We start from the raw sequence: 27670 nt of genomic DNA, 5'->3' as shown, positions 1-27670 counted from the left end.
GAGCTGGGATTCTAGGTATGAAGCACAACACCTGGCTTTCATAGCTAGATACAAAAACTAATACGCTAGCATATATGCCTCTAAAAGCATGGTATAAATAATTGCTGAATTCTGATTTTTTTCATAATAAAAAAACCTTGTATATATCATTTATTTATATAAACTTGATATGATCACAAAATGTAGAATTTGAATATCAAAGAAATGTTTAAGCCTTTTCGGCATTTTACCATGTTTTTCTTTTAAATAATGAAAAAAGTTGATATTTAGCATCTGATATTTCAACAAGAACCAGAAACTGTTTTCTATCATAAACACAACTTGATCACAGATAAGAAAATCATGCAAACTTCAAAGCCTGAATAACCATGTAAATGGGTTCTACGCTCTTCTGAAACAGATGGCAGATCACAACAATGATGGGTTATAAGTCCCAAAAACATGGTTTTTCAGAATAGAGCAAAAATGACTGAAGAAGCAGACTTAAAATACAAAGTGGAATCAAAATAGAAAAATTCCATCAATTTTTAAAACATATAGGCACACAGATTATATGAGAACCACACTTGAAAGAAAATCACTTGGAATTGGAAGCTTTATGTTGGTGTTAACAGAAGGCAACAGGGATGTAATACAGGGTAACTAACACCATGTGCTTCATTCCATGTCTTGCCCTTGACTATAGAAAATTGCAGCCTATGTCTACCCAGGTGCTGGCCTTGTGGTGTGTCCACCAACCATCGCTATTCCAGGGAATTTTTAATCTCCTTGTCTCTATCTTGGCTGTGTAACATGAGAGTGAGTTAGGAATCATTATGGAAGAAAAAAGAGCTCTCATTAAGGGTTTGAATTCCCAATAGCATGTAAAAGAACATAAGTTAGGTAAAAGCACAGACTGCCCTATTTGAGTGAGACTCAACAGTCATGGTTTGTCAAAGGGCCAGTGATAATGAATTCTAGCAAGGCATGATCATTATAGTATAGTAAAGGACCCTAGAGATTGACTTCTTGATATGTAGTCTTGAGCCAGCCAGCTACGTTACTGTAGCACACACATATTCATTGTGAGTATGAGGTAATCTATGTTCTCCTGACTCTGGCTTACCTTCCATCATTCTTTTCACCTCCATGTTCCAGCTCTGCTAGCCTTCTCTGAGGAGATATGACGTTCCTTCCTTAGACCTTCTCACCTGATCTTCCCTAGACTCTCGGGCTTAAGTCCACTTTACATGTGATCTTTCCTACTAGAGCTTCACAGACATTTGAAGATTTTCTTCAATGTATTTACTAACTTGTACTCTATACTACAAGGTATTCACTACTGGCTATGGTTAATATACCATACATGGAATGGCATAGGTAAATAAATATCCAAAGTCCAAGAAAAGATGGACCCTATTATTAGGGTAGTTCTATACATGCCTTATCCCACGGTTCAGCATACTACCTAGTCATAGGAATAACTAAGTCAATATCTGTTGAATTTATGAAGGATTCTCGTGGGAAAGAGTGCTGTTTTGAACACCATAAAGCCCTACTGCTGCACAGAGGAGCCCAGAATCTGAGTATCTAAAGAATAGAGTCCTTTTACATAGCAAGCCCTGGGACTGGGTTTCTAATGAGACAACTCTTCCAGGGACTGGGTATGTAAGGGAAGAACTCTTCCAGGGACTTGGTGAGTTATGGGGAGGGCTTGTCCAAAGACTGGGTGTGTAAGGAAAGAGCTATTCCAGGAACTGTGGGTGTAAGGGGAGAGCTCCTCCAAGGACTGGATGTGTAAGGGGGGAGCTCTTCCAGAGAGTGTGTGTGTAAGGAGAGAGATCCTCCAGGAACTGGGTAAGGAAAGGGATCCTTCAGGGACTGGGTGTGTAAAGATAGCACTCCTCCAGGGACTTGGTATGTAAGGGGAGAGTGCTTCCAAGGAGTAGGTGTGTGAGGAGAGAGATCTTCCAAGGACTGGGTGTATAAAGGCAGAGCTTTTCTAGGTACTAGGTATGTAAGGGGAGAGGCTCCTCCAGGGACCAGGTGTGTAATGGGAGAGCTCTTTCTGGAACAGCATTGTTTGACTTATGTCCTGCATCCAGATGACAACTGTATGGTTTCCTTGAGGTATATGGGAGATCAAGAAAGGTGGTCAGGAAAGCATCTATCCCAGCATTTAAGAGAAGATAGGAACCAGGGAATTCTTTGGCCCAGCCTGCCTGGAGAGGAAGGTGGATTTCCATTAACATTTAGCAGTATGCAATGGACACCTCATCAACCACAGCACAGAGAAGTCTCCCAACACAGACTGCTTCCAAAAGGCAAATGGCAGCTGGTCTTCACAAGCCCTGGAGACTTCATAGTGGCCCAGATATTGTCATTTACTTTCAAAGGTTGATAACTATTTTAATCCAATATAATGTACTTCACATCTCTTACAAGGAGCCATTGGAATACAGTGGTTTCAAGACAGGCCATCAAAGTGGACCTGGAGGAGATTATCTAAGTAACTTTAGATGTAAGGGAAAGCACGAATATTGCCAATGTGTATTGCTCTGTGTGTTAAACATGGAAGATTCATTCACTGACTGAGCCCTGTGTCCTCAGAGACAAACTTTCCAGGACAGTCCTGCTCATACGTGCATACAGCACACTCCTTACAAATATGCATGGCTTTTGTGTTGCACAGATACCAATGAAATTGGGAAATAAAGGTATCATATTGGTGGCTTTGAGACATCCCAGGGAGGATCTTTAAGCCAGTTGACCATGAGAACTTAATTTGAGGCACAGATAGTTTTAGAATAACTGCTATGCCACAAAATCTGTAAACCTCAGTGGCTTAAAATGACAAGATGTAATGTATGCCCACATAATTAAAACTGGTTGGCTAGAGAGCCTGTGCCCACAGCCCTCATTCAAAGCCAAACTGTCAGGGAAGCTGCTCTGCTTCTGCTGTGTTAGAGGAAAATGAGCTCTTAATGTCTTCCCAAGCAAATATCCCAGCCTCAAAATGACTAAAAACTTTGAAATTTGGGCTGACAACTTATTATTGGCCAAGCACATGACCCCACCCAACAAAGTGGGCTGAAGAAATACTTTCCTACCATTTGTGCCTGGAAAGTAGGCCATCATAAACAGCCAGTGAGCAGCACCTAGAACAACAGTGTTCACTGAGTGCTAGTGGTCACTGAAGTATAATCAAGATCTCCTGCTATATGTGGCTTTAAAACAAGGACTGGTCACTATTATTCAAGGACTTTCAGCATCTATACTGATTTTTGTTTAAACATGTATCTGAAGTAGGTGTTATAAAAAATTATTCTGAAAAATTTCATAGAAATTATTTCTTTTCACTTATCTTCTGCAGTGGAATTCACACATCAGGTAACAAAACCATTTTCCAGTTAGTTGATCCTTGCATTTCTCAAACACAAATGCTATGTAATAGAAAAAAGGATAATTTCATAACACAACCTATTTCTATGTAGTAGAGGGAGGTATACCATAATTGCCCATTTACAATGTCTTCAGCATAGGTGTGCAAAGTAAATGGTATCATGAGATAGATCCTGAAATAATAGCAATAAAGTTGGAACAAAATTAATCTAAGTAGAAGATATTCAATATATAACTGTACTATTATCAAAAATAATGTTTGGGGAAACCTGTTGAATCAAATCAACCAAGTTACTTAATGGCTTGGTATCCTGTTAGTAGGTAACAGAAAGAGTCAATGATGATGTCCTGAGATCTCACCAGTGCATGCAAAGTACTTGTCAGTACTCATTCGAGAGTTCCTCACTCTTGTTTCTGTAAGAAATACACATGATTGAATTCATGCCATTTCCTCAGCCACTTCCAAGGATCTCTCCAGTCCTCTGTACATATCTCCTTTATACTACCATAACTAAGCTACCTAATATATGTGCATGCTGTGAGAGACACTTGGCACAAAGCAGTCACTAAGTCTTGCTTGTTATTATTTCATGTTTTACAAGTGATGCTTACATGTCACATGCCATGCAGAGATTCTGAAGCGTGATTTGCTTTAACAGTTCAATCTAGTGCTCTCAGAGAGGAGAAAGTTTACTATCCAATGCATCTTTATATTACATTTGTTTTTACTTAATATGGAAAAGGTAAAAGACCTTAAATGATTAAAAATATTTGTGCACACTTTTGGATAAATGTCCCCAAGCTATAACCTGAAATGATAAATATTGAGAGCATTAAATTTAACAACTTTACCACAAAGAGTGTCCTACCTCCACATTATATCACCCCCAGACTTCAACAGACTCATCTCAGTGTCCTTCAAGTACATCAGAATATATTTTACTTTTATAAAAATGGACCTTATATGCTCTAATAGTCTTTGGTTTCTCGTGTGTCATCCATACATCATTCATTCCATTCACTTAGGGCATCATCTTCATGTCCCGGTATTTCTGTTGGTGACTGGTCAAGAGAGGTTGAATCTTTGTATCTTACAGAACTCATCTCAGAATGTATTTCCGTTGTAGAGGCTTTCGCCCCCCAGAAAGATTTCACTGCCGCCCTGGTAGAAAAAACAAAAGTGAAAACAAAGACAATACTATGAAATGAAAACAAAAGAAAATGAGGTTTATGGTTATATTCCAATACACAGAAGTGCCTTTTATTCCCAGTTTAGCTTAGCTTATCACACACCAACTGCACTGTGATAGACAAGCCCTCAGATTTGGAAGGTATAATATTCACACAGACATACATATCAGGTATATAAGTTGGAAGGTAGCAATACCAAGTCTTAAAGCTGTGAGAACTACCTAACAAGAGACAACACAGCCATTCATTCACATGTTTTCTTCTCCCTCTCTCGCCAAAATAACAAAAAAGGTCTTGCAAAATTGTAAAACTGGGAAGTAAGTTATATTTATATGGTATTTTTAAAAAGAATTTTCATAAGAGATAGGGTATCCTGAAAAGGATAGTCAAAGGAGGAAGGTAGGGAGTTGAAAGTCTCAGGACACATGTAGGAGACACCACAGGTAAGTTCTGTACTGTAGGATGAGGATGGGAGGATAAGGAGGGTGACAGTGCATCCCAGCCCCTCACCTACCAATTGATAATGATGAAGATCAATACGAAGATCACAAATATACAGATTATGACTCCTACAGTCAACACAAACACCAGGACAGCATCAGTGTCTGGTCGGCCCGATCTTTTCATCTGTAATTCTAAACATACAAAAAAACTCAATTATTTCTACTAGAAGTAAAAAGGAAATGGATGTATAGTGGAAATTGTGTGTTTGGAGTACAATTCTAGAAAAATATAAACAGAATGAGTAGAAAGAAAATTATTAGTGAACTTGCTCTGCATTTGAAATATTCTTGTCAACACAAAGTAAAATTGAAAGAACCTGACCATGAACACCTACATTACCACCACATAAGACACAGTCCCCCCAGCACTCGGGAGGCAGAGGTAGGAGGATCTCCGAGAGTTCGAGGCCACCCTGAGACTACATAGTGAATTCCAGGTCAGCCTGAGCCAGAGTGAGACCCTACCTTGAAAAACCAAAAAGAAAAACCAAAAAAAAAAAAAAAAAAAAGACACAGTCCCAGTAATATTCCACCATCCCTCTACCTATTCATTCTTCTATATATCTATCATCTTACATTTTCATGTACTTCAAGATAGTGCTCTCAGAGAGGAGAAAGTTTACTATCCAATGCATCTTTATATTACATTTGTTTTTACTTAATATGGAAAAGGTAAAAGACCTTAAATGATTAAAAATATTTGTGCACACTTTTGGATAAATGTCCCCAAGCTATAACCTGAAATGATAAATATTGAGAGCATTAAATTTAACAACTTTACCACAAAGAGTGTCCTACCTCCACATTATATCACCCCCAGACAGGTGTCTTCACATCTCCCATAAAATTCTTCAGCAGCCATATCATAAACTAGTGAACATTTTGGAGATAAAATTTACATATAGCGAACTGCAGAAAGATCTTAAATGTACATTTACTTACTTTTGGCAAATGAGGCGCACATATGTAAGCAAATGTGGATTATTACTATGCCCAGGAAGTAACTTTCCAGTTAATCCTCCAGATGCAGTGACTTCATTTTATTTTCCAGCATAGACTAGTTCTGCCTGTCCAGAACTTCATGTGAATGCATACATACTATGCACTCTTGCATAAGGCATGATTCTTTAAAGATTCACTCATACTGTTACACACAACTATATTTTTCTGCATTTGTTTGTTATATGGGGAGACTTAAGTTTTGTTTCTACACTGCTGACACTTGAACCAAGGGCTTTGGACATGCTAGGTAAGTGCTCTACTTCTAAGCTGTGCTCCCCAGCCCCATTTACTCTCCAGGGAGTGGATATTTAATCTACCCTTGTTGTGGACTACGATAAAGCCTGTTAACACTGCTGTGTGAGTGTGTGGACATGTATTTTAGCTTTTCTGAGATAAACAAGAGCGACACTGCAGGGTAAGAGGGCAGGGGTGTGATCAGTTAGACAAATGGAGAGGTCTTTTTCAGACCAACTATTCTGCCTATATGTCTTGTGAATTTCTTTCAGGTTTTGGATTGCCTATGATTTTCCAAGTGACTTATCTTAGTAAGCTGAAGTTTTTAATTTTGATGAAGACACTTTATTCAGTGTTTCCTTTTATGGTAACTGTGTTGTGAGTCATGTCTGAGAAGGCTCTGACTACAACTGAGCCATGCAGGCTTTCTCCTGTGTTTCCTTTTCAAAGGTTCATGGTTCGACCTTTACCCTGGGGGTTGTGAGCATCTCTCACTTCTGTGGACTGAGGTCATGGCTCTTCATGCATATACCACACAGCACCCTTAAATCAGAATTCTCTTTCTGCAGCTATGATTCTAGAGACAAAATGGCCTACTATATGTGTGACAGCACAGCCACTGTGACCTGGCAATACATGTGCTACGGGAATACATGTGCTATCATAATACATGAGACATGATAACACATGTAATATAACATGTGTACCATGGTAACACATGTGATATTATAATAACTGTAGCATGATACATGTGATATGACTAACACATGTAATATGGTAATACATGTGATATGATAATATGTGTGATATGGTAATAAGTGTTATATAATAGTATATGTGATGTGACATGGTAATATGTATGCTGTGGCAATACGTGTGATATAACATGTGTGGTGATACCTGTGATACAATAATATATGTAATATGATAACACATGTGATGTGGTAAGGTGTGTGGTAACAGTTGTGATATGGTAATATATGTGATGTAATTCATGTGACATGATAAAATGTGAAATAATACCTGTGGTATGATAAGGCAACATATGTGATGTGATAACACATGTGATATGTAAATATGAGTAATATGGTAATACAAGTGATATGGTAGTAGGTATGATATAGTAATGCATGTAATGATAATATGTGTGATATGGTAATATGTATAATAGGTGTTATATAATAATATATGTGATATGGTAATACATGTGATGTGGTAATACATATGATATGATTGATAATACATGTGATATGGTAATACATGTGACATGGTAACAGCTGTACTATGGTAACATGTGTGCAAAGATAGCAACAGCACTGCCACATATAAACTATAAGAAAACAGCTTACATCAGTGTTACAGATGTCCAGAATAATACAGCATCCCTGTGGCTTTTCTGCTACCCAAATTCTAGAATCATAAAAGCCTTTATACAGAAAAAGACTATACAGACCATCTAATTCAAACACTGAATTACACAGGTAAGTACAGCAAGAGAGGGGGAGGTTTAATTATCTGTGCAAGCTACGTTTTGGCTATTTTAGTGCTTCAATTTTGCTAACTTTCATTCTATCAGAAGTAGCCTCCTATATGGGCACTCTCAGATGCTTATTGTTCTGGCTATTTTCTCCTATCCTCTTAAGCCCATAGATAGAGACAACTGTCTTTCCTAATAATTCTAGAATTTAAATGCAATTTAGTTATTTCACTAAATGGCTAAAGGTAAAATTGAGAAATTATATCAATATATTTCAGATTTTGGTTTTTATTTTGATGTGTGTGCATATGTGTCTTTGTGCCACAGCACTAGTGTGGAGGTCAGAGGACAACTGTGGGGAGCTGGTCCCAGCCTTCCACCTCTATGAAGAAGAATCTCTCCCTTGTTACAGGTGTTCTGAATGCTAGGTTCCCAGCTGATGGAGATTTGGGAATTAATGCTTCCTGGAAGCAGTGTATTATTGGGGATGGGCTTATGGGTATTGCAGCTAGTTTCCCCTTGCCAGTGTTTGGCACACTCTCCTGTTCCTGTTATCCACCTGATGTTGGCCAGAAGGTGATGTCCACCCTCTGCTCATACCATCATTTTCCCCTGCCCTCATGTCTGTAAGCCAAAATAAACCCTTTTTCCCATAAGCTGCTCTTGGTCAGGTGATTTCTGCCAGCAATGCAAACTTGACTGCAATACTGAAACATTCTCAAGGTACTCTATTGTTTAAGTATGCATGTACTAAAAATGGAAGGGCCACCCGTCACCCTGAGTTATTACAAGGGAGAAAGTTAACTTTGTCTCAATAAAAGACAGGCAGGCACTTTGGGGTCTGTGTTCCAGCCCTTAGCTTACCTACTAATTAATGGAGGGACTAACTATTGAATAGTCCATTCCAGAGGCCAGACTGTAAGGACAAAGTCCCCAGACAGCATCTGAACCATAACATACCAGGGGAATCTGAGGCTGTTTTAATCCTCTTATATCTTTATTAGTGTGTTACTGAAATTCCCTTTCTGATGACATCTCAACAGCAGGAAAAAAATGCTTTCACCATGATGACTGTGTTAAGTTACCAACCAGAAAGCACAGCAAAGAAAGTTTAATAGTAAGAATTTACTTTTAAAAACCACCCCAAACCCTTTATGTCTTGTTTTCATCTTATTAAAGGGAATTGCGTTGTGATGTAATTCACACTATAGCAGAAACTCTTTACTCAAGATTCAAAAGTAGTTTTAAGAAATCCATTTGCTCCTTTAACATTACATAGTACTTTTGACCAGTCTGTATAGATGCATATTTTTTTTCAGAGTGAAAGTTTCAGAGCCTTGACTACCTTCTTAAAAGAATATGACCACTTATCCCACATTTCTAACAACAAAAATGGCAAAAATTAAAGATAGTCAAGAAAAATGACCTATCTGAAAGACATCATAGATTAAATTGGATGGATGTGGACACACACTGATCTCACAAGGGAAACATGAGGTATAATATATAGAATTATATTCATGGCAAGGTTTGCCTCTTATTGCACATACCAAGAACTTTAATACTATATACCAGAAATATTTTTAATGAATAATTTTAAAGGAGAAATGCTTTGATTTCATGTCTCTTAATTGGATTTATTTTTCTCTACCAAGGTGTTTGTAAGTATTACATTTATCCTTCTTTACTTTCATGATGAAAGTAATATCAAGAATATATTTCAAGTTGAAAGACTGGGTTTTAAAGGTCCAACTTGACCTGGAAACTTATTAGTAATGCACATTCATGTGCTGACCCACCCAGGCCTATTGAATCAGAAACTCTGAGTATAGCTGGATGTAGGTCTGTGTTGTTCAAGCCATTCAGGTGATTTTGATGCTGTTTAAAATTCAAGCTATAAGCAAACAAAACATTGTTGAACACTTACCATTTATTGTGTAGACTGTGAATTTAATAGATGCTACTGTTTCACCATTATCCAGGGTCTCACACTCAAAAGCCATGGGATGAACATCTCTTTGTACTTCCAGGACTGCTGAATCATTTGCAAGTATAACAGGTTGCTATTTTTAAAAAGTATAATCAATGATTATAGATGGATGTAGAAAAGAGAAAAATGGAATGGAAACTTGGTGAATCACTTGTAAGTGCAACTAGTTGCTAGCAAAAAAAAAATCATTTTCTTTAACAAAAGAAGAGTTGTTGATTCTCTTAACCTAGTGTACAATTAGTGATACACATGGATTTTAGAGTCAGACAATTCAGACATCAAACATCAACCCTATCACTCCTGCCTGGATGACCATGGATATTATACCTCAATTACCTATTTGCAAAAAGTATTTTATAGTGTTGTTTTTATATATATTTTAAAAGGACTCTAGCATTCAATGTATGTCTGATACTTTAAAAATATTTAACAAATGTTAGATACTGTTATATAGTGTATAAATGTGTGTATATGTGTGTATATACACACACACGCACATATATAAATACACACATATACTGTTATAGTGTTATAATGATTTTTTTAAGCTCATTTTTTCAAACTGCTTTTCTTTAAAAATATCTTTTGAGGCAAGCCCAACAGACTGGCCTTACTGCTTAATGCATGAGAGAGAGAATGAATTGGCATGCCAGGGCCTCCAGCCACTGTAGTCAAATTCCAGACATGTGTGTCACCTGGTGTGCATGAGTGACCTTGTACACTTGTGTCACCTTGTGCATCTGGCTGATGTGGGACCTGGAGAGTTGAACATGAGTCCTTAGGCTCTGCAGGCAAGCGCCTTAACTGCTAAGCCATCTCTCTAGCCCCTCAAATTGTATTTAAAGAGAGTTAGCCTCATTGGAACTTGGAAGCAAATACTTCAACCAACTAGCAAAGCACCAGAGCATGTGCTTCTTTACTTACTTGGTCTGGTTTCAGAAGTTTCCACATATACTTAAAGCGATTTTCAGGAGCTACATGAACACAAGCCAGCCTAACACTTTCAAGACTTTCTGAAATTGGCTGCCCCCCTGAAATAAAGGAAAATTATATACTTATATACCAATGGCAGAAAAGTGCTTTACATACCATACAACTTTTACAAAGCCACCCTTAGTTTTAGAAGTCAATTATATGCTGGAAATACAAAATGTTCTCATTGGGAGTTGGAGTGTAGTAGAAGAGAGGAAGATGTGTGTAAAGATGAAATCACCACAGAAGCAGGTAGGGAAATACCATGGCTCTACACTTCTTGTGCAGAATCAATTATGGAGAAGAGGCAAGGGTGTTTGACTTAGTGATCTGTTACTCTGAACTTTGAGATCTGCCAGTGGCTTCTAATTTACTGGTTAGGTAACCTCATTAGAGAAGCTATGACATCAGAATAGCGAAATTTATACAGAACAGCTCTCAAAGTTCCCAATTTAAGACTTGCTTATCTACCAATAAAATGCCATCACTAAAACCTAGCCTACTTCACTACAGGATAGGCTCAAGCACAGATTCTCTAACACAGCGAAGTTCCAGTGTGGAACAGAGAATATGCTTGCCTATCCTTTAAAAAGTCACTGAAAAAAATAAAGCAAAAGTAAAAATTAACTAGGCCCACACAATGTCTACAGAAGAGGGCTTTAAATTCATATTACTTCTTTTCACTTTATCAGTTGATTGCCCTCTTGTAGTCACTAGTGATCTGAGGTTCAGGGCATCTCCCCAGGGTAACCACTTTCCCCCAATCACCCCTCAATATGTATTCAACTCACAGCCGCAATCTACGGGTCCATAACATTCCTCAACCCGAACAACACACTTTGATTCACCTCCTGGGCATCCATTTGTTAATATGACTTCTCTAATACCAACACCTATGGTTTAAAAGGGGAAGAGCAAATGTTCAGGAAAAAAAAAATTGCAGAGGGTCTTAATTTTACCATCCAGATTTATCCATCCTTTTCTGTTCCTGTCTATCCCTTCCCTTTTCTTTTGACTTTCATCATTTCAGAAATTAAGTTGCTAAATTCAAATTGATTAAGACTTAAGAGCTTTCATGGGACCTTCATTCTAGTCATTTCTTAACATAGTATTTTCTCAAGTGAGTTGCCTAAGACATGAGTTCCTGTGGTTGTTACCATCACAGAAAGGATTCTGTGGTCCAATGTGAATTTGAAAATGGTACATTAAGTGGACTTCCTCGAGTATAGAAGTGTTTGGAAGCTTTCAATATGTTAGTAAATTGATATGTTATCATGTATAAATTTTCATTGATCTAAGATACAAAATTTTACATTTCCACATCTTTGAAATCAGAATTAACTTAGTTGTGGCAACTCATAAATTGGTAGCATTTTTCCTTTTAAAGTACATAAAATGTGCTTCTTATAGCCAGTAAAATCATATTTGATGAAATATTTATTAAGACACTTTTCAGAACTGGGGTTGGAGCTTCTGGAAAAATTCCAAAATCATATTTTACCATAAATGATGATTTTAATATTTAGGTGGAAAAAGTCTCTACTAAATATAGACAGAATACTCTATTAATGACCTCATCTGTATTTTTGGCAAGATACTGTTTTAGAATTATCAGAGATTTTTGGAACAAGAACTCAAGTCTTGCAATTCTTGAAGCTGCATGGAGGAGATGACAAAGTACTGGCTTAGCAACAATGCAGAACCACGTCCTGTGCTGGTGTTCTTGGCTAAGGACTCCATCTTGCTTCCTTATCTACCAGACCCCCTCCTCCGGCTCTACAGGGTGTAAGCCAGCAACCCATTCTCAAGGGAAGAAAATCTGGAGAATACAGGTGGCTTGCAAACTTAATGGTGGTGACACAGCTGTCTTGTGGACTACACTTTTGAGTACTAAGGAAGAGGACCACTATGAGATGAACAGCGGGAAAAAGAAAGATGTATTTTGAGTTTTAAAAGATGGCTCAGGGCTGGAGGGTTGGCTTAGCAGCTAAGGCGTTTGCCTGCAAAGCCAAAGGACCCAGGTTCAATTCCCCAGGACTCATGTTAACCAGATGCACAAGGGGGCGCACACATCTGGATTTTGTTTGCAGTTACTAGAGGCCCTGATGCGCCCATTCTCTCTCTCTCTTTCTCTCTCTCTCTCTCTTTCTCTGCTAAATAAATAAATAAATATTTAAAAGATGGCTGAGCATGGCTTTACTGTGACTCCATTTGAATTTTTGAGAGGAACCTCTGTAGAGGCATAGTCTTATTATGAAATCTTCCAAGTGTGCATATGTGCAAATGGAGGCTCAAGTACATCCTCAGGTGTCCTTCCTTAGGAATGCTATCCATTCTTTTAGAGATAAATTCTGTCATTGGCCCCAGACTCATTAAATGGACTAAATCTGCTGTCTAGCAAGCCCTGGTCTCTGCATCCCAGAATTGAGAATACAAGTGTGCACTACCACATCCAGAATTTTTCACCTGGGTTCTGGGGATTGAACTTGGGTCCTCTTTGTTTTCAAGACAAGCACTTAACTGTGTTACTTCCTCCTCTCATTTCCACTCAACTCACTACAAAGCTAAGGCCAAAACCAGGTTTAAAACTATATACAAAAGAATATGCCTACCAGGAGCTGGGAAGAAGGAACATGTGAAGAACTAATGGGTGTCTAATGAGTGTGAAGTTTTAGTTTGGAATGCTGATAAAATTCTAGAGATGATCACAAAATGTGAATGTGCTTGAGGCCACTGATTTGTATGTGTTATGGTGGTTAAAGTGGTAGATTTTGTGTTAAGCACATTATACTATACAGATACAAAAAGCTATCTGAAGTTCAAACAAGTCATATATAATTTCTGACCAAAAATTTGACCTCCAAAACTTCTGACCTAGATCTGCTCTTCATGGGTTTTCTTGTCCTCTAGTTTTCATTCCCCTTGATCCTCGTATGACTGTCATTGTTTCTAAGGCAGGGTTGTCAAAGCCAAAGTTCCTCTCACTAGCAAGATCAGCTTCACTGTAAACTGGTGAGAAATACAAATTCTTAGGCCATGCTACAGGCCTAAGGAACTACAAACTCTGTGTCCAACAATCTGCCTTGACAAGCCTTTTAGGCCCTTATGGGTAGATGGTTAAGAATCAATGGTTTGTTACAGTACATAAAGCCTGCATCCCAACCCCACATAGGAAACTTTATATTAAAATTCCTATTCATTGATCAGCATTGTTATGTTCACAAAGTCAACATCTCTTTTCTCCAAGTTATATCATACAAATGGGAGAAATAGAGAATCTGTAATAGACTCTTACAAATAAGCATATTTCGTGATAGGTTTGCCAACACAGTATGTGGGAAGACATCTGTGAGATACATTGGAAAATCTCTCATCTTTGAACAGCTGTGAGGTGGAGAAAATTTTAGTTTAGTGAAGACACTTTTTATATGCCAAAAAATAAGAAGCTGGCTTGAAATAAACTTAGGAATAAGAATTGAAAATATACCTTTGAAGCAGTTAGATAAGTGTTGTATACAAATTATGGTTATTAAACACAGAAATCAATGTGATGGAAGTATACCACATATACAAATAAAAAAGCACCATATAAATTTTCCACTAAAATTGCAATATGAGTTATTTATCTGCTCTGTGCTACTTACCACATGTGACTGTGCACATTCCAAATTCTACTTCTTTGACTATTGTCTTGTTCGGAACTAAATATAAAGTGTAAAAAACACATTATTTAATCATATGAAAACTTTTCTAAGTGATAAATCTTACTTGGGGATGAGGGGCACAAACAATTGTTACCTGGGCAACAGATTAAAAATATTTTATGTAAACCAGAAAAGCAAAGCTATCCCTCATATACACACCACTGGTATCTAAACTAAAGGAAATGAAGACTTTAACAATGTTTGTTAAGTGAGGAAATAACCTTCTAAGGTTTACCTTTGAAATGTGTATAGAAGTTTTTTTAATCAGCTATTGCATGATAAATTAATATTCATCTGAAAGCAAACACACACACACACACACACACACACACACACACATATGACCTTTGAATTGTCAGACCATTTTAACTTTTGTTAAGAAAAACATGTAGTATATGGTTTCTGTCCAAAAAGAAGTCTTCATACCAAGTGTGCATTAAAATTATAGAAGTTACAAGGTGGCTTTACTCACTTTCCAGGTTTAAATGATAAATCTAGATGTTTCAGAGAATCTATTCCAACACTATTTAGCAGGGTAATCTTGGAACATACAATTATTTGAGAAGCTTAGTAGTCTTGGTTCTAAATGTCATTTCCTTTTTCTTTGTTGTTTTTTGGGGGAATTTTCTTGTTTTGATTTATTTTATGTATTTCTTTATTTAGAGACAGTATTTCACTATGTGGCTAGGCTGGCCATAAACTCAGCTACACCTTCCCTTAGTCCCTTGTGAAACACACCTGGAGTCCCAACACAACTCTACAATGCTAGGTCATTTCTCTCTTTTTAATCATTCTGAAGTTTGGTATGAGATACTCTAGTTATAACTCATAATCAAGTCTTCCAAACTCAAATTAGGGCTGAAATCTCAACAGAAAAAAAAATATTAAATTGGCTATTAGAAGGTAATTGTTAAAAATGGGGCTAGAGACATGGCTCAGCTGTTAAAGAGTGCTTCCTGAGCAAGCATGGAGGCCTGAATCGACCTGACACCACCTGAGTTCTAATCTCCAGAATCCATGCAAATAGCTGGACACAGCTATACATGCCTGTCCACAGTCCAGGAAGCACAGAGAGCAGACAGCAGGGAATCACCCAGACCACGACTCACAGCTCTCTGGTGTCTGTGAGAGACTCCAGCACAAAGACCTGGCAAGAGAGCAATAAAGAGCTGGACATTGAACATTTACCTCTGATCATAAAAAGCAAGCACCCTTCTATCAGGCAAGTGCATGAGAAGCTGTAGGAGCACATACATGTGGATACACCATACATACCACACATATACACTAGGGAAAACAGGCATTGCATCTTGGGACAGCAAATCACAGGAAAAAGCACATCAATCTTGAAGGGCAAAGAGCTACTTCTACCATTACATAGCTTTTTAGCTGTTTAACCAACCAAATTGCCAGTCTTAGTTAACCCTGTGTAAAATTTGGAATGAACTTATCCTACTTGATATTGTAAGAATTAAATAAGATGGTGTATGTGAAAACATTCTAGGTTTACTACTGTAAACATGTTTAAGATGATTATCCAATTCAAACTCATTTTGTAGTTACTAATTTCATATACTACATTTTTCTGTTTTCATTAATTGTAAAACTTCACTAGTTTCACAAGCAATTTTGTTCTGTATTTGCAAGCACCAAATTCAGATTCAGGTGACACAGTAAGCATCTGATGATATAAGTATGTCATTATTGACATTGTTAAACAAATGATTTGGACTATTATTATCATTTGTGTATGTGTATGGCACGCATTATATTTTCATGTATAGGTACACTTGTGTTCAGGTGCAAGTGTACTTGAAGAGGGCTAGAGATTGACGTTGAGTGTTCATCACTCTCCACCTGATTCTCTGAGGCAAGGTCTCTTATGTAACCTGCAGCTCACTGACTGCTAGACCCCTAGCTAAAGAGCCCCATGGATTTCTTGTCTTCCCCTCCCCAACAGTGCAATTACAGGTGCATACCACTATGTCTGCCTTTAAAATTTTTTTTTAATTTTATTTTTAATATATTTTTATTGACAACTTCCATAATTGTAAACAATATCCCATGGTAATTTGCTCCTTCCCCCCACCTTCCGCTTTTAAACTCCACTGTCCATCATATGTCCTCCCCATCTCAATCAACTCAGGCTGTCATGCTTGGACTGGAAACATTTTACTGACTGAGCCATCACCTCAGCTCATCATAATCAATTTCAAAGACATTTCAATACTTGAAATGCTTAACATTTTCAACTGGCACATTATGGGATGTGAGCTAAAACATGAATCCTGAGAATAAGTAATACGTATAAGAAAATGAGTTCTGACTACTTTAAAACATAACCATTCTTGAAAATCTTTGATTAGCTCTATGATTCACTATCTCTGCTACATTGGAAATAAGTCATTTTCTCCCAACTTGAGTTTCTTCAGAGAAACAACCAACATTAAGACAGTTTGTGAAGCCCTGTCAGATCTAGTGTTCTTTCATATACTGGGCCATCTCAGCAACATAGAAGAATGGGACTCTTACAATGGTGGGTTCAGGGAACTTGTATGTATATGCACGTTAGTGTAGCAGTTGTCAAATTCTCTGATTATGAATCAAGGAGTAAAGTGGAAAAACAGGGTCTGAATGTCAAAGAAGTTTGCCTTAAAACTGTAAGCTCCAAAGGTGCTGAATGTGGTAGTGGTGATGTATCACAGGGCTACTGTTCGATGTTTCATTAGTGACCTATGGGGGAAAAAAACACCCTGATTTCATGCTGAATCTGGGGTCCTACAAAGCTAGGAAGTATAGCAAATATGTGTGAAGATAAGTCTGGATCTAAAATTGACAAGGTGAAAGAATGTGCCACTCTTAACAGAACAAAACCTCAGAGGAACAAAAACGCTCTAGGTAAAACTGAAAAAAACAGTACTGTACAGGAACTGGATGGCAAGATGATTGCTGAAGACCACATGCTTGGGCTACAGGACACTTAGAAATATCAGGCTGAGCCAAGCATGGTGGTGCACGCCTTTAATCCCAGCACTCAGGTGGCAGAGGCAGGAGGATCACCAAGAGTTCAAGGCCACCCTAAGATTACACAGTAAATTCCAGATCAGCCTGAGCTAGAATAAAACCCTACCTCGAAAAAAAAAAAAAAATCAAACTGTAGCTGACCTGGAAGCCTCCTCCCTGTTGACTAATTGTCAGAAAACTGGAGAGAGCTAAGCTACATGCAGCCTTTAGGGAGAGAGAAGTCACCAATGGTGTTAAGCAGCAGTGGACCAACTGGTGCAACAGTGGCTTGTCTTTTATGGGGGAAACCAACTGTTCTCTAAGTGAACTGGAGGCCCACTCCACAGGAGTAATACATGCGTGGTACTGAAAACCTAGTCAAAATCTTATGGCTGGGGAGGTCATGAGCCTTAGAAGAACAACTCCTGCTGATGTCTGGCTAAATGCATATATTATGGTTCACCAAAATACATTCTATAAACACTTTTTTATGTTTATATCCAATATTAATGCTACTCTAATTTTGGTTAAAGAAACTTCTCTTTTCAGATGGTAGTAACCACTGAGGTAATGGAAAACTCATCATAGTGTTGAGAAGTGACAGTGGACTGTTCAGCAATAAGTGAGGCATCTCTATCACACTCTCTAAGACTCAGGGTTCACTGCAGAAGAGGTGGCAGAAATAATGTAAGATCCAAAGGAAGGGTAAGGCTGCCATAATGCAATCTTCCAGATTAAAAAGAAATAGCCTTAATATTCATGACCTCACAGTGCCTAACACTATGTACACAAGACCTTTGTAATAGGAGGAAAAGATGATATCACTATAGAAGAAAAGTTAATTGGAAAGAAGAATGGATTCAATGGAGGGTGTTTTGAGAGGGGAGAATTAGGGTGGGGTGGGTATTATCATGGTTTATTTATTATCTACACTTATGGAAGCCATCAATAAAAAGGTTTATTTTTTTTTAAGTACTGTATGGGATGTCTTGACAGAAGGGGAAAATGACCCAAAAGCTCAAAAGTGAGTTCAACAGGAGACAAGAATGTAATAAGGATATTTTTAGTACTGGGGAAAGAACCCAGTGCCTCACACATGCTAGGTGAATATTCAATTACTGAGCCATAGCTCTCTTCCTTTTGAGGTAGTGTCTCACTAAGTTACCTGAACTGTCCTTCTGTAGCCCAGGCAGGTCTTAAATTTGCAATAATATTGCCTCAGGCTCTAGTGTACCTGAGATTACAGACCTGTACCATCAGGTTCAGCTATAGTTCTATTTTTATAGAATAAAACTCTTTTATACAACTTTTACACTGTGCTGGAGAGATGGCTCAGTAGTTAAAGGCACTTGTTTGTAAAGTCTGACATCCTTGGTTAGGTTCCCCAATACCCACATAAAGCCAAAAGCACAAAGTAGGGCATGCATCTGGAATTGGTTTGCAGTGGTAGGAGGCCCTAGTGTGCCAATCTCTCTCTTTCTCTTCCACCTCCCCATTCTCTCTTTCTCTCTTTCAAATAAACAAATATTAAAACATTTTTATACTGTATTATATAACTTATTGGATCCTTTTATAAATATGAGTACATCAATATAAAATGTATAAAGTATTTTAAACAGTGCCAAGTGTAGTGGTGCATGCCTCCAATCCCAGCACTTGGAAGGCTAAGTTAGGTAGATCATTGCAAGTTCAAGACCAGCTTGGGCTAGAATGAGACTCGGCCTTGAAAAAAGCAAAATATATGATGGAGAATGGAATTTCAAAGGGGACTGTGGGGGGGGGGGGAGGGAGGGAATTTCCATGGGATATTTTTTTATAATCATGGAAAATGCTAATAAAAATTAACAAAAAAAAGCAAAATAAAGTTTAAAGGTACATAAGGAATAGAAAAGGTATATGGGGATGCACCTAACACACTATCGTTACTTTTATCTTGAAACATTTTAACTTATCACTCATAATGATGTTTCATCATTATTCATCAAATTTCCAATTATGAGTTTAAAAGACTATATAAAGGTTAGAATTGCTTAGATGATGTAGTGGGAAAATAAACTATGGTTATGACATCAGTCTCTCTTTGCTTTTTTCTTTGCATTGTCTTTAAGGAATATATAACACAAGTCTAGAGATACTTTCCTTGTATCCATCTGGTTTTTACTAAACAAAGTGGAAGTTTAAAAATTGCTTATGTGTTTCTTTCTTTATGATAATGCCTAAAAGAGGACAATGGACAAGGAAAAATATTTCACAAGAACTGAAACAGCTGTAAGATGAACAAAAACAAATAGCAACACAAACGATAAACCTGATCACATAAGCAAAATCTTAGTGACAGATGACGTCTCAGATAATGATCCTCCATGAGTTTCCTCTAAGAACTAATGAGTGGACATTGCATTTCCACGGATGAAAAGAACTAGAGAACACACAGTACATCTTTCAAGAGAAAGGACTTGATTCTGAAGTATTTTGTGACAAGGCCTGAATCACATATTCTGTTGTTTTCATAATTAACAGTTGAGTATTTAGGTATATTCAAATTACTTGGTCCAGTTTAGTGTGCACATACACATATGTAACATGTATGGGGTTTACTTAAGTTCTTACTAAAACTTCTCACAAAATTGTTTTCACTAAGTTTTTTATTAATTTGTAAACTAGTTGAAAGCTGACCTGAGTGTGAAAAAGTCCAGAGTCCATTAGATAGAAAATGGTGATGAATATGTTTACAGGTTCTCACTCTTGCAAGCCATGCCAATATCCTAGATAGTGGTGACAATTCTACAGGGCTAAAAGGTTATACAAATTTTAAGAATGATGGATTCTCAATCTCCTCAGGAAAAAGCATCTTGGCTTGAGATTGTATAAAGTGCTAGATGAATTCCCTGCAGTCTTTTGGATGTAAAGACAGAGACACTGAGAGAAAAAGTAACTTAATCTCATTTAAATATGAATAAAATACATTGTCACACCATTACCTAGACTTCACCTAAATAATACTTGGCATTTTACTGCTAGACTAGATGTATACCTTGATAAGGTTAGTACTAAAATGGTTCAAAGCATAGACTGCAGTAATAGCATGCTCAGTTCTATAATCATCTTTCTTCATCATATCACTGTCAAGGACCTTTGCAAGCTCTCTGTAACGTTATGTTAGGGAGACATGAGAATGCGAAGGCTATCAAGAGAATCTCAACTGAGTCATTTGTTGTGGGCAGGGGATCAACCTTCTTTATAGAAAACTGCCAATCTGCCACTGACCTTTCACCTACCAGCATGTGTCACTGATCAATTTAACACATACAGCAGTTTGTCAAGTTTGATCGCTTAATGACTTGAAACTCAAGGTGACTTTATGTTCCAGTGTCTCATTCTATCTTGGTGTCAACAGGTTATTATCTATGAGAACTATTAGCTGGATCCTCTGAGAGGTGTTCCCAATCCTTGGAAAGCTATACACTTAAGACACTACCAGGCTGTGCGGGTACTGAGGTTTTGGGGTTCCTGGGAAATATTCTCAGCATACTGGGCTATCTAGATGTGTCTCAGTAAGAGGAATCCTGGCTTTCACTAAGTTCTCATCTCAAGAAAAAGAAAGATGTCAACAAACTGGAACTTAAAAAAAAAAAAAAGAAATAGCAGAGGAGATGGCTCAGCAGTTGAAGATGACTGCTTGCAAAGCCTAGCAGCCTGGATTTGATTCCCCAGCACCCACACAAAGCCATACATCTGCAGTGGCAAAAAGCCTTTTGTGACCATACTCTGTTTACAAATAAATAAAAATATTTTTTAAAAAACTATAAAGAAAAGGGAAGGTGTCTGCACGAGTCAAAACTTGATCCCTTCGGGTAGGAGAGCTACTCCATCCCTTGACGAATATGATTGCACTTCTCCAAAATAACATGTATTGAGCAGCTTCTGTACACGTCCTGGACCCTCGGGCATCCTCTCTGGGCGCCGTGTCCAGCGACAGCCTGGCCGGCGGCGCGCGCTCAGGAGCCTCGCGGGCTCACCGAACTCCTCGGCCTCGGCAGGGGCCTCGCTCTCCGCGGCCTCGCTCTCCGCCGCCTCGCTCTCGCTGTCGCTCTCGCTCTCCGCGGCCTCGCTCTCGCTCTCGCTCTCGCTCTCCGAGGCCTCGCTCTCCGCGGCCTCGCTCTCGCTCTCGCTCTCGCTCTCGTCGCTCTCGCTCTCCTCGTCCGACTCGCCGTCGCCGTCGCCCGCATGGGCCACGCCGGGATCCTGGACGGCGGTGACGTTCGACCCGCACGAGGCCTGGAGGCCGGCCAGCAGCAGCCAGCCCACCAGCAGCAGCGCGGCGGGGCAGCCCGCGCCCCCGGCGCTCATGGTTGTCGGCCTGCGGCCAACGCTCGCTCGCAGCCCGGTTCCGTCCGAGAGGTGAGGCGCGCAATGCGGCGCTCCCGCAGCTCCGAGCCGTTGCGCTGTGCGCGCCGTGCCGGCCCAGGCAACCATTGACGCGTCAGCGCGCGTCACGTCTCTCTGCGTGGGGAGGGGGCAGAAGGGGCTGGGGGCGGGGCCGCAGGTGGAGCTTGAGGGGCGGGGACTCCGGGGGCGGGGACTCGGGGGCGGAGATTCGAGGGGAGGAGGATCAAGAGGTGAGGATCCGAAGGGGCGGGGACTGGAGTGGGGCGGTGGGGGCGGGGACTGGGGGGCGGAGATTCGAGGGCTGGGAATTTGAAGAGGCGGGGACTCAGGGTCTGTGGCCCTGAAGAGCACTTCCAGCACAACCATAAATTCTCTAGAACCAAGTCCACCTCAGGTGGGGGCCTGTGAACCACCAACCTCCCTGCGTGTGCATGTTGCTTCAGTTTTTGTTCCTTTTTCTTTTAAAGCATCTATTTGTTTCTTTTTTCTTTTCTTTTTTCTTTTTTGCTTCCTAGGCTTACTTGTTCCGAACTAAACTTCTTTCATACTCTAGCACGCTTCGTGTGACTTGGTTTCAAAATTCCCTATCCCAAGCATAAAATGCTTCATCATAGTTTTGCTAAGTGTGATGCCTCAGCCTGGATCCCCAACAAGCTGTTGGGGATACGGAGAAGCCCTTCTTAAGCACTATTGTAAATCACCTCAATCTTACATTCACATCCTAACAGATTGCGCAGCATTATCCGCTCATCTGGGAAAGCGATTTGCTATTTGCCCTATGTTATTTTTGGGAGCCTGATGTTTGTGACCTGGTTTACATAAGCAAGTAACAAACCTGGTATTTGACCTTCATTTTTGGCAATTTTCATCTTCGCATGGAATGGATCTTTAGAACCCTGACTCTGTTGTTTTAATAGATTAGGTATCTCTCCTAAATTTGACTTTGGAAAATACATCTTTAAGTTAGTGCCAGAAATACTTAAAAGTTCAAGATGTCAAGGATAGAGCTCTATGAGGTCATTGACAAATGCTCCCTCCATATATATGTCAATTTAAACTACGACTATGGTTTTGCTGAAAAGCTATGTCTTCTACTAAATTTGAATCAGACTAGAAGCCAGAATAAATTGATGTTACCATTTCCATTTGAATCAGAAGAAAATCTTGGGCTGGAGGGATGGCTCAGCAGTTAAGGCTCCTACCTGCAAAAACTAAGGATTGGTGGTTTGATTCTCCAGTACCCATGTACAGCCAGTTGCACAAAGTGGTGCATGCGTCTGGAGTTCGCTTCCAGAGGCCAGAGGCCCAGGCACACTTACATTCTTTTTTCTTTCTCTCTGCCTCTCCCCTTTCTTTCTCTCTCTCTCTCTCTTCTATCTTCCTTTGCTTGTAAGTAAAAAAATACATCAAATACAAAACAAGAACTGCGAAGACTGATGATCTTGAGGAGATCCCGCAGATTCTTTGCAGAGGTGGATCTTACAGAGTTTCTGAGTACTCATTCAGGGTTTAGTGAGTCTCATAATGCAGAGCTCACACTGGAGATTATTTAGTGGGGTGACTGGAAGTCAAGCTCAATCACAGAAAACAAATTATATTGCTATGCATTTAAATTTTGTTCCAAATCTAATTTAATCTAGTAGTTGCAGTTTGGGAGCTTGTTATATTACTGTTGTTTTTGAAGATATGTGACACATGACATAAAGAATCATGTAATTCAAGGTGTACTCAAGGCATAAACTAGCTTTTGGAACACTTGTAGATCCACTCTTGGCAGACTACCAGGGAAGTGGGTAACAAATTCTTCAGGACCACTTGTGTGTAACAAAGAGATTTCTTGAAGCAGAAGTAAAAAATTTTAATATCAGCTATTTCTTGAAAAACAAAAATTTCTGAAACTGGTCAGTACTTAAAGTTGGAAATGGTATTGGTGTGGAGTCTCTGGAATTTATATGGAGAAAGATAAAATAGTACTATAGCACTTAACAGCATTGTGCAGGACATTGCAGTGAGAAAATTTTAAATGATGCTGACAAGTAAAGACCATTATTTCATGGCCAAATGAAAGAATCAAAGTTTTCTTGTTTTGAATGTTGAAAAAACAAGTTAAAAATTGTGCTTTCAAACATGACCTTTCAAAAGAAGATCTATTGTATTGTGACTGGCAAATTGTTGAATGTTTTACATTCAATACTGGGTTCTCTTTTTTTCTGAAGATATAGTGACCTTTTGGAGCACAAGTCCCATAAGTCCTAAATATAACAGCTCAAGAAAACATTAATATCCTAATAAACAGTTTCAAAGGAAACTCAAATAGGTCTTAGAAAGGAACTGAAACATATAATTCTAAAGTAAAGAATATTAAAATTATATCTACAATGGCAACCATACAAATCAGTGTAAAATATTGTGTTTCTGTACAGTAGAATAAGGAAAAGTTCAGTATCTGTCCTCAAGAACTGAACTTAGAGCAAGACAAAGCTTGTTCTTTCATTTTCTTATAGTGCATAGGATCAAACCAATGCCAGGGATGGGATCCAGGGTCTTGGGCTTGCAGGCCATGAGCTCTACCACTGAACTATGCCTCCAGTCTTGTAGCCACAGGCTACAGACATGAAACACACCTGTGTACATTCAGCAAATGCAGAATTTTAAGTACTGCTATGGGCTTGGAGATTTACCATGCTGCTTATGAAAATGGTTGTCTCAGAGATAAAACTTATCTTGGCTTTAATATCCTTGGATTGATACAAAAAAATATTACCTATAATAAGCCACCAGAGAGATACGCTCAAGTTCACTTTTGTGACATATCTAACCTTTAGGGAAAAGAATTTTCTCTTGGACCAAGAGCTTGGAAGCAGGATTTGTTTTATTTATTTTGTTATTTTACTTTGGTCACTTTTACCCTGTTTTGTCCTTACTATGTCCATCACTTAAAACACTGCTACACATTGAAAAAATTCTGTGGCAGGGAGTGAAGGAAGTCCCTGGAGGCAGTAAAAGTTTACAAGGTTTGAATGAAAAAGTACTTGTAGTACTCCATTGAATAAATAATACAGTCCATTATTTTTTTTTTAACCTATCAGAGTATATTTGGAAGACAATTCCAATTTGGCATTTTTATAAATGAAGTTAATATGAGCATTTCTGTATAGGTATTTGTACAGACATCTGCTCTTAGTAGGTGAATGATCAATAGAGAGTATTTGTGTTTGTTTTTTGGGAGGGCATTGTTTTTTGAGGTAGGGTCTCACTCTGGTCCAGGCTGACCTGGAACTAACTATGTAGTCTCAGATTAGCCTCGAACTCACCACGATCCTCTTACCTCTGCCTCCTGAGTGCTGGGATTAAAGGCATGCACCACCACGCCCGGCTTTATAGAAAGTATTTTTAAGTATTGAAATTGGATTTTAATTTGTATTACTATGATGCGTAATGATGTTTATATCCTCATGTAAGTTTATTTAACATTTGTATGGTTATGATCAATGACTTCAAATTTGTTGTTCATTTTTTAAAATCACACTGACTGCTTCATATTAATTTAAACAATTTTAATATTAACTTTTGAGTTTTCTCTCCATATTCATTTATTTCCAGATATATAGTTTGCAAATATTTTTCCAAGGTTTTTCATCCCTTATTTGTGTCTTTTCAAGAGCCAATGCTTTATATCTTGAATTAGTCTTCTTTAACCCATTCATACTTTTATGGATTTGACTGCGTGATTTAGCTAACAAATCCAGGCAGGGTCACTGAATCAGTTACTTTCTTGTTGCTGTGACCAAATGCCTAACAAGGGCATTTGTTCAGCTGATAGTTGAAGGTGGCACTCCATCATAACAGGAGCATGTGGTCACATTGCACCTGCAGTCAGAAAGCAGAGAGCGATGAATCCAACTCATCAGCTTGCTCTATCCTTTTTGAAAACCATTTTATTTACTCATTATTTATTTACAAGGCTCAAGAGGGGGTAATGAGCATGCCAAGGCCACCTGCCACTGCAAAGGAGCTCCAGACACATGCACCACTTTGTGCACTGGCTTTATGTGGATACTAGGGAATGGAACCTGGAACAGCAGGCTTTGAGAGCAAATGCCTTTAACCTCAGAGCCATCTATTCAGCCTGCACTATCCTTTGTTTCATTCGGTCCAGGAGCTCAGACCAGGCAATGGCACTACCCACAATTAGGTGGGTCATCCTACTTCAACGGACCTAATCTAGAAAGCCCCTCACATGTATTTCCTGAAATGTGTTTCCATGGTGGTTCTAAATCCTGTCAAATTGACAACCAGAAATTAACTATCACAGTCACAACAATTTTCTTCTTTCTTTCTAGAAGTCTTGGAGTTTATGTTTGGTCCTTTTGACTCAGTTTTCATGTGGATGAAGATATGACTTGGAGTTCATCATTTTAATGTGTAGGTGTGCAACTGTCCCAGCGTTTATTTGTTGGGAGGGGCATCTCCATGGGGTGCTTTGTTGCACCTCTAAGATGAATCAATGTTTTGGATAAGTGTGGGTCTATTTCAGGACTGTGTCTTATTAGTCTTGTTTCTCCTTACTCCTTCATGCCATTGCTTTGAGTTCTGTAGCTTTATTATACATCTTGAAACCAACTAGTTTATTTCTCTAACTTTGCTACCTAAAATATGCCAACTATTCTAAGTCTTTGTGTTTCTGTACAGTTCATATGTCAGGTCAAAAAAAAAATTCTTCTAGGATTTTCACTAGGAATACATAAGATTTTTAGGTTAATTTAGGAAAAATAGATTGATTTGCATTAGTGATAACTTGAACTCATGAACAGAATAACTTCCTTAATACTTCTCGTTCTTACTTAGTACTTCTCAGCAATGGTTTGTAGTTCTTAGTATAAGGATCATGAATCTTTTATTTCTCTTGTCAGAATTATCCCTCATTATTTTACATAAAATAGTAATTAAAAGTAATGATGTCATTTTATATCAGTATCTGATTATTTATTGTTACTCCATAAATATCAAGGTAAGTTTTGTGGGTTCATGCTTGGTCCTGAAATTGACTCAAAGCCTATAGTTTGGAATGTCATAGGCCCTACTGAGGGAATCTAAATGGATATGTTGTACCCATCAAATTGTCCTCTAAATGACTATAATTATGCCCATAGATTAGAACTTCTCTCGCTTTCAGCTAGAAAATCTTCTTTTTTGCAAAGATGGTGGTGACTACCAGAGAGACCCAACACCAAGGTAATGAGTAGTGACAGTTGAGTGCTTAGCACTGGGTGAGACATCTCTATCACACCTGCCAGGGCTCAGGGAACATTGTGGAGGAGGTGGCAGAAGGAATATTAGTGTTACTCTCACTGCTGGCCAGGAAAGTGTCTCTAGAGAGAGAGTTGTGAATGCTAACAAGTCTGAAAAACTCATCAACATGCTGAAAATAAAAGGCTGCTGAGAGCTTAACACTAAATGAGACATCACCACACCCTCCAAGGCTCAGAGAACATTGCAGAATAGGGGCCAGAAAGTATATAAGAGCCAGAGGGTAGAAAAGAGTACTTTTGGGCACTGTCCCCAGATATGATATGAGCTGACTGGTGTTTTATGATGTCACAGTGGGTGTCATTACCTCCAGAAGACCTGCACAATATTGAGCCCATCAACATGATAGCATAATTATGGAGGAGGACAAAAAGAATAAGACATTAGCTGGGCGTGGTGGCGCACACCTTTAATCCTAGCACTCGGGAGGCAGAGGTAGTAGGATTGCTGTGAGTTCGAGGCCACCCTGAGACTCCATAGTGAATTCCAGGTCAGCCTGGGCTAGAGTGAGACC

The 27670-nt window shown here is 38.8% G+C and overlaps 1 protein-coding gene across 1 annotated transcript; it reads right to left on the bottom strand.

Annotated features, from left to right (window-relative positions):
• Nucleotides 1-298: 298 nt before the first annotated feature.
• Spaca1 (sperm acrosome associated 1) lies at nucleotides 299-21807 on the bottom strand. Its single transcript, XM_045138830.1, has 7 exons — nucleotides 21570-21807; nucleotides 14395-14451; nucleotides 11542-11643; nucleotides 10703-10809; nucleotides 9716-9851; nucleotides 5087-5207; nucleotides 299-4543 (listed from the first exon to the last, which is right to left on the bottom strand). Exons 1-7 carry the CDS (start codon nucleotides 21805-21807, stop codon nucleotides 4387-4389), a joined length of 918 nt encoding a protein of 305 aa, XP_044994765.1. The 3' UTR covers nucleotides 299-4386.
• Nucleotides 21808-27670: the final 5863 nt, after the last annotated feature.

The sequence above is a fragment of the Jaculus jaculus genome, chromosome 19 (genome assembly GCF_020740685.1).
Source record: "Jaculus jaculus isolate mJacJac1 chromosome 19, mJacJac1.mat.Y.cur, whole genome shotgun sequence".
NCBI classification, from domain to species: Eukaryota; Metazoa; Chordata; class Mammalia; order Rodentia; family Dipodidae; genus Jaculus; species Jaculus jaculus.
Note: the sequence above shows the minus strand (reverse complement) of the source record. Positions and strands in the feature narration are given on the sequence as shown.

Bases quoted from the DNA above. Each gene is read 5' to 3' on its own strand.
- Spaca1 (XM_045138830.1), bottom strand. From the start codon at position 21,807: ATGAGCGCCGGGGGCGCGGGCTGCCCCGCCGCGCTGCTGCTGGTGGGC. The intron at 11,644-14,394 runs GTAAGTAGCACA...TTTAAACCATAG, and splicing joins AATGTGCACAGTCACATGTG to GTGTTGGTATTAGAGAAGTC. The intron at 10,810-11,541 runs GTGAGTTGAATA...CCTTTATTTCAG, and splicing joins TGGACCCGTAGATTGCGGCT to GGGGGCAGCCAATTTCAGAA.